The sequence below is a fragment of the Raphanus sativus genome, chromosome 4, assembly GCF_000801105.2.
Source record: "Raphanus sativus cultivar WK10039 chromosome 4, ASM80110v3, whole genome shotgun sequence".
Classification (NCBI taxonomy): domain Eukaryota; kingdom Viridiplantae; phylum Streptophyta; class Magnoliopsida; order Brassicales; family Brassicaceae; genus Raphanus; species Raphanus sativus.
Genome location: NC_079514.1, coordinates 20,607,286 through 20,619,268, shown reverse-complemented (window position 1 = coordinate 20,619,268; position 11,983 = coordinate 20,607,286). Strand labels below are relative to the sequence as shown.

The following is an 11,983-nucleotide window of genomic DNA, read 5'->3' as shown; positions in this document are numbered from 1 at the left end:
TTACAGGATATGAAATTGCAGAGACGCTTTTGCTAAGGCATCAGCGACAGAGTTTTTTGATCTAGAAAAATATGAAAACGAGATTGAAGCAAAATCAGAGGAGATCACTCGGATGTCGTGAACGACACCGATGATTTCTTTGGACTGATGCTTTCCTGAAATTGCTCTGACGAGCGTTGAGTTGTCGGTGAAAACCCTAAGGGATGCGATCCCTCGGGTTTGTGCCATGCAAAGAGCCGATCTCATTGCCAAAGCTTCAGCAACGAGAGGTGACCCAATGAAAGATTGGCTAGCGGAACCATGAATCGGAGCAATCAGAGGGGGTCCCTCCAGCACCCAACCAAATCCAGCTGTCTTCGTGTTTTTGTCCCAAGCCGCATCGGTTTTACAAGTTATCGCGTCATTACTGCCGTCGATCTGTGCTAACTGTCTTGTCGTCGATGGAGAGGTTGTAAGTAGAATATTTTCCTTCATATGCCTTCCTTTTTATTGAGACCATTCTAGGGCTAATTGCAATCCTCTTGTTGCAGTTTCTGTTGGAGAAATGCTCTTCCTTCAAATATGAGTTTGTTGCGAGCCGTCCAAATACTCCACAGGACCCAGGGGAGAACGTCTTGAGTGATTCCCGTCGGAGGAAGACAAGTGGCTTGACGGAAGCTGACCATTATTTCTTTCAATGGCGTATCCACAGCTACGTGAATCTCTTGGCGGAGAGGCACTGAACTCCATACTTGGCTCGCAAACGGACAGGTAAAGAAACAGTGGGTAGCTGTTTCTTTTTCTTGGCATCTGATACAGTTCCCAGCTGAGATTTCTCCTCTTTGTAACAGGTTTGCGCCAAGAGGTAAAGCGTTTTGGAGGATGGACCAGAGAAAAGTCTGTAACTTAGGTGAGGATTTTGAGGCCCAAACATCCTTGATCCAGCTGAATTCTTCTTGAGGCACTAATGCAAGGTTTTGTGTAGGTACTGATGCCGCAAAGTAGCCCGATTTGGTGGTGTACAGTCCTGAACTCGTGGCTCTCCAAATGAAAGAATCATCCCCTCCTTTTGTGCTTGGTTGGATACTTAGGATTTGGGGGACAAACTCTGGTAAGAGCTCTTCGATTCTTCTCTTATTCCATTTCAGATCAGATGTTAGGATATCTGCCAATGTTAGATCCAGTGCTTCTTGCCTTATGGGTCCGATAGGCTTTAGATTCTCCTCCGTTGAGATCCAGGAGTCCTTCCAAAGCTTAGTAGACTGTCCATTTCCTATAGATTTTCCTAGGTTCTCAACCAATAGGTCCCTCCCATGTAAGATACTTCTCCAACCATGTGATACGCTTTGTGATGCACTGACTTCCAAAAAGCATTTCTTGTGGCAATACTTTCCTAGAAGCACTCGTGCTAGTAGGCAATGTGGGGCAGTAGTGATTCGCCAGGCCACTTTAGCTAGGAGCGCTTGATTAAACCTTTGGATATCCTTTAGACCTAAACCTCCTTAAGCTTTAGGTGTTGTCATCTTATCCCACGCCACCCAGCTTATCTTCCTTTTACCATCGGGTTCATCTCACCAGAACCTCGTTAACACCGATTGAATTCTTTTGCACAGGCTAACCGGTAGGAGGAAGCACGACATTGAGTACGTGGGGATAGCACTGAGGACTGCTTTAAGCATAGTGAGCTTCCCTGCTCTAGACAAGCGTTTTGAAGACCAGCTAATGGCTCGTTGTCTGATCATGTCCACTATAGAAGTAAATAAATCTCTTTTCCTCCTGCCGAAGTGTTCAGGTAAGCCTAGGTACTTCCCCAAGCCTCCTTCTTTGCTTATTCCTAGAGTTGATTTTGCCTCTGCTCTTTTTTCAGGTGAGGTTTTACACGAGAAGGTGATAGAGGACTTCTCCTTGTTGATCTTCTGACCTGAGGCCTTTTCGTACGCTTGGAGTATGGAGAGCAGTGTGTTGCAACTGGAGACCGAAGCTTCACAGAAAAACATCATGTCATCTGCGAAAAGCAGATGATTGATGCGTGGACTCCCTCGAGCAACTCTAATGCCTTGCAGACTTCCCTCTCTTCCTGCTTTTTTGCACAAACCCGAAAGGACTTCGCTGCAAAGGATGAAGATGTAGGGAGAGATTGGATCTCCTTGCCTAATTCCACGGTATGGTTTTACTTCTCCGTAGGCAGAGTCATTAATCAAGTAGGAGTAGGTCACCGAGGAGATGCATTGCATGATCCAATTAGTCCAGGTTGCATGGAAGCCTAGTCTCTGTAGTACTTCTGATATAAAGCTCCATTCCAACCTGTCATACACCTTTGACATCTCTGTCTTTACTGCCATAGTACAGTGTTTTTCAGCTTTAGAGGTCTTTAGGAAATGTAGCATCTCGTGTGTGATAAGAACATTATCCCCAATAGCTCTTCCAGGAATGAAGGCCGACTGATTCTCTGATATGATACACTCTAGAACGGATTTTAGTCTGAATGAGAGCACTTTAGAGATTATCTTATAGTAGATGTTGCATAAGGCTATCGGTCTGTAGTCCTTCACACGTTTTGCACCATTGTTTTTGGGAATAAGCCTCACGTGTGTTCTGTTTACTGATGGCTCCAGATATCCTTAGATGAAGAACTCTGGATCTCCTTGATAACCGCAGGGCCTACTACTTCCCAATTTGCCTGGAAGAAGCTAGCAGAAAAACCGTCAGGCCCTGGTGCTTTATCTCCATTGATAGCGAAGGTTGCTTCTGTAATCTCCTTTGCTTGCGGTATCTTAATTAGATTCTCATTTTGTACGCTTGTAATGCAGGGAGTCAGAGCCTCCAACACCGTTTGCTTGCTATCAGAGTTAGAGGAAAGGAAGAGATCTGTGTAGAAGGAGGATACCACCTCCGCAATCTGTTCTTCTTCGTACACCGGGACTCCTCTGCTGTTCTCTAGCACAGAGAATCTATTCTTGGCTGATCTCCCCTTAGCGGATGCATGGAAGAAGCCAGTATTAGAGTCACCAAGAGAGAGCCAGAGTTGGCGACTTCTCTGCATCCAAAAGCTCTCCTCCTCTTTATATAAATGAAGCAGTTTCACATTAAGCTCTTGAATGAGGGCCTCATCAGGTAGAGTATCCGACATTGCTAAGTTCAAAAGCTCCCTAGTCTCCTCTAGACTTTTTGACTGTTTTCATGAAACGCTTTTGACCATTTACATATAGCGTGCCGACATTGGGAGAGTCTATCCTCTACAGAGAGGTGAGCTGTATTGATCCATATCTCCCTGACTAACGCTTTCACTTCTTGGTTATCATTTAGACGTCTGTCAAATCTAAAGATCTTCTGGCTTTTCTTTCTTGACGTGTCTAGGTATGAGAGGAGCGGTCTATGATCTGAGCCCTCAAACTTGAGATACTGGCTACGACAGGAAGGAAACAAGTCCATCCAAGCACTGTTGCAGATTGCTCGATCGAGTCGACAAAGGACCAGGTGAGAGTGTCTTTTCCCTCTCCAAGATAAGAAACTTCCTGTGAACTTTAGATCGAAAAGGTCATTTTGGGATAGGAAAGATCTGAATGCACAAAAGGTTCCTTCTGCTCTAGCAGGGCCTCCACACTTCTCACTATTATCCACCATCTCATTAAAGTCCCCTGTTAGGAACCAAGGGTCTTCTGTCGTTAGATGTAGAGATGCTAGGGAGTTTCATACTTGTAGACGTTTAGAACTGTCAGCTTCTCCGTAGACAAAGGTTGTGTGAAACGATTTTCCTTTGTGGGTGATTGTCGTGTCAATGAAGTTGTGAGATGAGGAGTTGATAACTACTTGTATATCTTTTTTCCAGGATAAGAAGAGACCTCCTCCTCCTGGGCTGTGAGGTTCTACAACGAAGTAGTCGTTCGATTGAAGCCAATGAAGCTCTTTCAACACCATCTCACTGGGGTTCTTAGTCTCCATAAGAAAGATGATATCCGGATCAATTTTCCTGTTCATCTTTCGCAACCGCTGGACTGTTATGGTGTTCCCCAAACCACAACAGTTCCAGCTAAGAATGCCTAAGGAGCATGGGGAAGAAGAACCCGAAAATCCGACTTCTTCCTCTTCACTGCTGGGATCAACTGAATAGGTGGGTTTGATGTCTCTTTTGGGATAGCTTCTCCTTCCCTTGTTGATGATGATCCTTTCTGTGATTTGGCAGTGTTTGCAGCTGAGGATCCAGCTGCTGCTGAGGATCCAACTGCTGCCCTTGGAGAGTAGTGAAACTGCGATAGGTTTCTCTTTTTTGAACTCGCTCCCCAAAGTATGTTAGGGCTCTCCTTGGAGGATCTCTTCTTGGAGGTAGGTGCAGCTTTCCTCCTAACTTTGTTTTGAAACTCCTGTAGTGTTTCATTATCTTCTTGAAGGATTATCGGGCTCAGTTGAGCGCTATGTGGCTGTGGTTGCTCATCAAGAGGACTAATGATTATCGATTTGACCTTTTTTGCAGCTTTAGTCCTCCTGAGAAGCGTGGTATCAGTTGGGGACGCTTCATCTCCGTAGCAATGGTTATTCACTTCAACTGTTCTCGGACTGAGAGGAGCCGTCTGGGGGGGAAGTCTACCCTCAATACTCGAGTAGTTCTGCAGGGGAGGCGGAGTGGCTGGGTTGCTCTCACAGACGACATGATGGAAGGCTCTTGGAGATTGTGCTGCTGAGGCTGCTAGGATAGCAGACGCTGTTTGTTCCATAAGCCAGTTAGCATCACTAAAGTGAACTCTTTGCCTTCTAGCTGCTGCCTCAACTGGATCGGGGCAGCTCAGGTATTGGCGAGTTACTTCTTGCAGTTCTTCCATTACTGTATCGTAGGCTGCTGCACGTTCCTCGACAGGAGATAACTGCGCCTGTGGGGCTACAGTCAGATCCTGAGTTGTATGTACTACCGGTTCAGCTGGAGGGTTGAGTGGTGGCTCTAAGATTGCTCCTTGTTTAGGTCTCCACTGACCCAAGCTTCTCTGAGGAAACAGATCTCTTCCATACTGTGAGTTTCGGGTTAGGTTATCCCTTCTTCTAGCATATGATGGGGAGCCGAAACTCAAGGATTTTTCCTGATCTGTTTTACTTTTCCATGTGGAGGGAGCCTTCTCAAGATCAGCAGTAGCATTCACTGGGGGAGGGGGTTCCTAGTTTGCTTTGTGCTCACCCGTTCGCCAAAGGTATTGCCATATCTATCAACTCTTTCTTGAAAAGAACGTCGCTCCCCGTTATTTAAGATGTTTGTAGACTGCAGGTTGTGTAGTGGAGCCGCAGGAAGTCGAGATGGCTGGCTCTCAGGCTCTATGTATCCTGGGGCTCGAGCAAGGGTAGACACCGGAGCTGATATTACTGGGTAGCTACCAGTTCTCGCCTCCGTCATATCTCTTTGAAAGCTCGAGTGGTCTGCCGCAACTTCAGACATTCTCTCTGGACAGTTCTTCCTCGCGTGGAGGAGAGAGAAACAGTAGAAGCAATGTGACTCCAGCTTTTCGTATTCTAAGGTAATAGGACCTTCTTCTCCTGAGTCAAAATCCACTATAGCTTCCTTGACAAGGGGTTTAAGCCCATCAATGAGTACCCTGACTCTAGCAGTGGTCTTTGTTAGCTCATGGTTGACTAGGGTACCCAGCTCTTGGCCTATCCTACAGACCATGTCACCATGCCAGAAGTGGAGGGGTAAGCCTTTGATACGAATCCAGAAAGGGATAAGCGACGGGAAGGTCGCAGAGATGACTGGCTCCCATCGTTGGATTATCACCATCCAATGGCAAACTGGTATGGTCTGTTGTCTAAAACTCTCTGTAGGTCCTCCTCCTTCTCAAAACGGAACTGGAAGCAATGATTTCCCAAGTCTGAGCCTACCGCATTTCCTTGCAGGTTCCACTTACGTGGGAGAGAGGGGATGAGTGCTGAGATCTGCTGCTCTTGGGGGTTTGTTAGCCTCCCTATTAGCGTAAGTCTGTTGTCTCGAATGAGAGCAGCGTTATCAAGGTTAGGAGCCTTGATTCTCTTGATACTTTTTCCTCGAGGTTCTTCCATTTGCTTTTTGCCTTTTTCTTTTGCAGAGTATCTTTGAGCCATTGAAATCCCAAGAAACTTCTCTTAGAACAGAGTCTTTGCCGGAGGAGTAAACCAGTCGACTCCTAGCAACTAAACTGAACGAAGAAAAGTGGTTGTATGAGGATTATAGTGCTGTTGGAGGTGGGAGAGAGCGAATCTTGAACGTAGTGAAGCCGTTAAGATGCAAGAACACACTAACTGAGGATCCGGACCTGATGAAGTGGAGTAAAGGAGGAGAAATGCTTCTAGATCTCAGGTGATGCGCTGAGCTAGAAAGGATGAGAGGGTTTGGAGGAACCTTTTTTCGGTAAAGAAATAGGGTTTCCAAGCCAAATCTGAAGACAGACCAGAGGATACTTTCCGTTCAGGGTAAGAAAGTGAGTGGTCACTTTCAAACTATTATCCGCTGGGACGCTCACCTCGCAACTCGTGCCTGGGAGAGATATCTCACCAGTTTTTCGGGAAAAGAAATAACATTAGATTCCCACTACTAAGCATGCTTAACCTTGGAATTTAACTGAAAAATGGGTTATATACGTATTTAAATCAGTTTCTTTTAATCTCTCAACTAGATTGTGACCCGCCCTTTGAAAGGGCGGGTATATTTTCTGTTTTAATTTTTGTGAGAAATTTAATTTTTATATTTTTATTATTTTTTAATCATATTTGTGTTTAATATTTTAATATAATATTTTATAACTATATTAAATATGTCAAGTTGCATAACTATACACTTATGTCATATGTATTTCAGAAATTAATTTAAACTTTATTTCTAAATTTTGTAACATATTATATTTTCTTAGTAGGTACCTAACATAATTAGTAAAGAATATTCGTATCCAAAAATGATTCGGAATGGACCCAAAAATCAAAGTCCCATAATCTATTATATCTGGCATATATACTCGGACGATTTTTAAAGTATTTTATCCGAAAACCAATATCAAATCCAACCCGTATCGAAAACTGAACAAATTTTTTGAAAAATTATTGAATTTGTTTTAAAATATTTTGTTAAATATGTATATATATATATATATATATATGTGTGTGTGTGTGTGTAAATAGATTAATATGGTCTTCACTAATTTTAAGTAAAAATCACATTTAATAAATATTTTTAATCGAATAACCTATTTGAAACCCGTTAAACTAAAACCCGTAAAATATATTTTTATGAATAATACTTCCATAATAATATCAACTGATCATATTCCTAATTTAATAGAACACATAGATTAAATAATTTAATTTCAATTAGTAGTTTATCACCTCTTTTATCACACTTACATAGGTTTTCTATCAATCTATCTTATAAAAAAAAGGCAAAATTTGTATTTATATGTTGGAAACAACAATATCAATACAATTTAAACACATTATTTCAATTGTGCAGTTTAAAAATATATAAATATACCACTCTAAATACAAAGAAATAAATAGTCATTTTTTACAAAAGAAACAAATACCCAGTTATATTCTTTTTACCCCAAACAATATATGAACTTACACAACAAAGCTCAGACAATTATTAGACAAAATGTGTTTAATTTTGGGAACGTAAGTGCTGTTTCGACTCTTTCCAAAACAATCTGGATCTAAATAAAACAATTATGTACCAAAAATTCAACCAATATCATAAGCCATACTTCATTGGACTGAATCTTATCCCTTCCATCACTCTTGTCCAAATCACCAGCCACTTCAATAGACCAAATTGTGTCAGTTGGCATAAAACTCCTGCATATAAAACCAAAGCATGAATAATTATTGTCTCAGGAAACAAAACTCCAGTGAGGATTTCTTTATTCTTTCCCCCCACCTTAACCTCACGTAAACAATGGATATAAACTCTATATCTCTGTCTGTTCAGATCCATGACAGTCCCAAAAAACATAACGTGCCAACACCAAAAAACAACCACAATATATTAGTGGACCCAACATATGCCATTACTCTTCTGCACTGCAACAATAAAGAGATGATCTGTACATTCCCAGAAACCATACACTGTGTAGCTTGGGTCGAGCTTACTATACCTTTATTGTCAAAATAAAAACCAAGTACAGATATAGCCTTAAGTTGTATAGTAAAACATGATCCATATACCATTAAACATGAACAATATTTGAAATTCGATTCCATCAAAGACCATTTAGAAATATCAATTGTGAACCAATATCTTATTAGAATTATAGCAAATTCAACAGAGAAACATAGTATAAGGAAAGCAATAAAACACCAAAAGGGACCGTACAACTGTACTCCAATACAATGTTGTTCAACAAAAAGAAACTATAGTCCAATACCTGGTAGCTCCTCTTCCTCGTATTTCCTTTGAATTTGTATCTCATGTCCTGCATCAGAAAAAAAAACAGATTAGAAAAACCTTTGATGTGATCCCGGAAGCCATTACATCTAATAGATTTTCTTCCCCCACTTCAATCATGAGAGTGAATAACAAAAGAAATTAAAAATATCAATCGAATCTGTACACTGCTTTTGAATCCCGATTGCAAATCCGTGGAGAATATTGAGTTCAAAAAATTCCTCAGAAAAACTCTTCCTTTACAGTAATTCATCTCTTTAATCAGAGATTACATGAATCTCGATTCTCGACAAAACCTACCACAATCCATATCAAACCCATGGATCTTCCGAACCTCCTTCGTTTCTCTATACTGAAGCTAGAGAAATCTCGAGTCACAACCATTCGAAAACCACAAAAAGTGAACTCCCTTTAACCATACTATCCGAATCGCAACCGACCCATAAAGATCTCAATCAAAAACGAAGATTGAAACGAAGACCTGTCCCCAATCTTCGGTAAATAGTTAATTAAAAGGATTTTCGGTAAATATAGTATTTAATAAAAAGCATATGTTTAAAATAATCCAGTGGCAGACACCTGTAAATATTATTAAAGTAGAAGGGCACCTCAGAAAAGGGCCTTCTGTTTTAATAGTATTAATATATTCTATCGTATAACATAAATTAAGATGTTAACATTGTTTCATTTCAAATATAATAACACTAGGATAGGCCCGCCCTACGGGCGGGATTTACTTGAGTTGTGATCTCGATTTTCCATTTTTTATACGATATTTTGTTTGATGTTTGCTTATTTTGTCAATTGTTTTTTTTTTGTATTTGTTGTCCAATATATTTTATTACACAATATTACTTAGTTATTATCTTTCTTTTTTTACCACATTTTATATTATCTTCGCATGTCTATATTTTTTTTTACTTTGTCGCATATGTTGCATCAACATGATAAAATTTTAATGTCTGAAATGGCATACATTTATTGAAGAGAATATAATGTTTGTTCTATTTCTTTATACATAGTAAGAAGGACACTGATGATCATGGTGGGTTCAGTTTTTTTTTTTGTTTTTAAATAAAATTTTATTATTCAGTCTCAGTGTATTAATGGTGGGTTCAATAATCAAAACGGATTTATTTTGGTTTTGGTTGATTTACTAAGAAGGACAGTGATGATCATGTAGCTAACCGTGTGAGGAGAAATGATTAGGTCCGTTCACCAACCTATGTACCGGTCATGAACTCCGCTTTAAGAATCATGTTACCAAGTCGGTGACCATCATTCTCATACCATTGCATAGTCCTTGCGTCTGGTTAAGGTTGCGCATCATCATGACCGGAGCTCCTATTTTCATGCATAGTTGATGGCGCATACAAAGTGGTTTACATATTTCACACCGTAATTATAATTGTTGAGTCAAAATTTAGGCACATGATTTAGAATCAGTCCTTAATCTTAAGCCACATGTTATAAGTATAAGTGTATTATGCGTGACCGGTTGTAGGCTTGTAGGAACGTGTTCTGAATACGACCATTAAGATATTTTTTCCTTTTGGTCAAAGATAGAAGATTTCTTTATAACAGGGCAAAAAAAATAGATTGCTTGAATTCAAAAAAAAATGGAAAAACTCAAAAGTAGATAAGAAAAATTCGTAAAACGGAAAATCTCATGCATAAGCATTATTTAAATACAAAGGACTTCGATCATATACCTTCTCAACCTAAGCCATTTGCGCCTTCTCGACGACTTGCGAAGTTGGGTCGTCCATCTTGCTCGGTACACTACCAATTGGTTTCGTAGCAGAAATCCAAGTTGCTTCACAACTGCACCCTCTAGATTCGACCTTAGTAGGAATTGGTTTATACCCTCTCATGTCGTCACCATCGGTATCATCTCCTCCCTGTTACAGACGGATGGCACCATCAAATAAAATGTATACAAATAATGCAACATCATAATAACAGTAGACTCACATTGTCAACGAACCGGGGAGCGGCATACGTTCATGTGCAGCAAGAATACGTGTGATAGTGAAGCTCTGATAGGTTGCAGTGAAATTATATGTACTCAACTTGACATGGAACGTGTATGTATTCCCTTCCATTATAAAGCTGGCCATGTATGTGTCAAACTGGTTGCTTACCTCCCACCATTTTCGGATTCACACTGTTGCAACGACAATCCTTGGATAACCTCCCATCTTCTCTAGTTGATTATGGATCTTAACACCCTGAGCGTCAAAGAGGTCATAGTCACAGACATGTCACTGTTATCATGTGAAGACAGAACAGTAAGGAGAATGTAGTTATCAAATCCAGATAATTGTGAAGATAAGGAAGCCCCAAGCCCCAAAACTTACTTCTCCATCTTGATCGTCGCCATAACACGATTCTTATCCCGTGGAGAGTCAGTAACAGTAGTCTTGACTGCAGTTATCTCCCCAATAAGGTCTATAACAAAGACTATCAGATATCCAATTCCGTTATCAGAGGAGGTGGTGAGAGAAGCATTACCCGGAAGCTGATTGTTAGAGTTCGCAAGACCAAGCATCTCACTGTGGTTACGGAAGCGGAATGACTCAAGAGGTATTGGAACAGTCGGTTCGGTGACCTCCTTGAAAGAGGTTGAGTCGCTTTACCGGATTAATAAGGGAGAGTCTGCAGACGGTAATTCTGGTTACATCGTGACATCAAAAACGGTTAGAGAGTAGACCGAACCCGCTTTAAAATTAGGCTGGTGTGGCGCAAGACAGTTGACATTCACAGACGCCGGCACATGGTCGACTGAACATGAAACATAAACAGATATATAATTAACAAAGTCGTATAAAACATATACACAGATACAATTAACAAATCATAAAAAAATCTTCTACGGTGGAAATGATTAAACATGGGATATTTCGAATCTAAATTCAAGGCACCGGAGATGTGTAAAGTTGTGAACCAGTGAATTAACTCAGACCAAAAACGTATGAACATAAAAAATTTACACAGCAATCATCAAAAGCTGTAAAGTTACAGGTGTAAAACCGATAACAGATAACTAAAACACACACTAACAATTATTGTTAGCCATAGAGCAGGATTTTTGTTTACTGATTAGTTTAGCATGAATAAAATGATGAATCTGAGATGAGGAAAGCATACCTTTTATACTCGAACTCCACCGCCCTGCATATCGAAAAAATCGCATTGAATCTAGATCGTGTGGATCGATTAATGGAGGGATTAATGGAGGGATTAAGATGATAAAACGGCTTCCGCTATCCCGAGTAAGAAGATGAAAGATCGGCTGCGACACCATTGTCGCCATTGGCTGTGGAGATTGCAAAGACGAACTCGCGTTAGTCCTGACGGAAAATGCCGCGTTTAATCGCACTCTATTGCGTATAGCACGTAATGGTTTCAGTAACTTGAGATATGGCCCAACAAAAGAAAGCCCAATGAATCAAAGATTAACTGATGCTGTGCGTTTTAAGAAAAGTACACGTGTCATTATATCCTTGCATTATTTTCTTAGGTGGCAAGAGGAGAAGAGAGACACCTTTTCTTTATAATATAAGATTTTGACGTCGCAAAACAAAATGAATCAAATACCCAAAAACTTGTTCA

The 11,983-nt window shown here is 40.6% G+C and overlaps 1 protein-coding gene across 1 annotated transcript; it reads right to left on the bottom strand.

Moving 5' to 3' along the window:
- LOC108850558 (uncharacterized) lies at positions 1-474 on the bottom strand. Its single transcript, XM_018624069.1, has one exon. It carries the CDS (start codon positions 472-474, stop codon positions 1-3), a length of 474 nt encoding a protein of 157 aa, XP_018479571.1.
- Between the last annotated feature and the right edge of the window lie 11,509 nt (positions 475-11,983).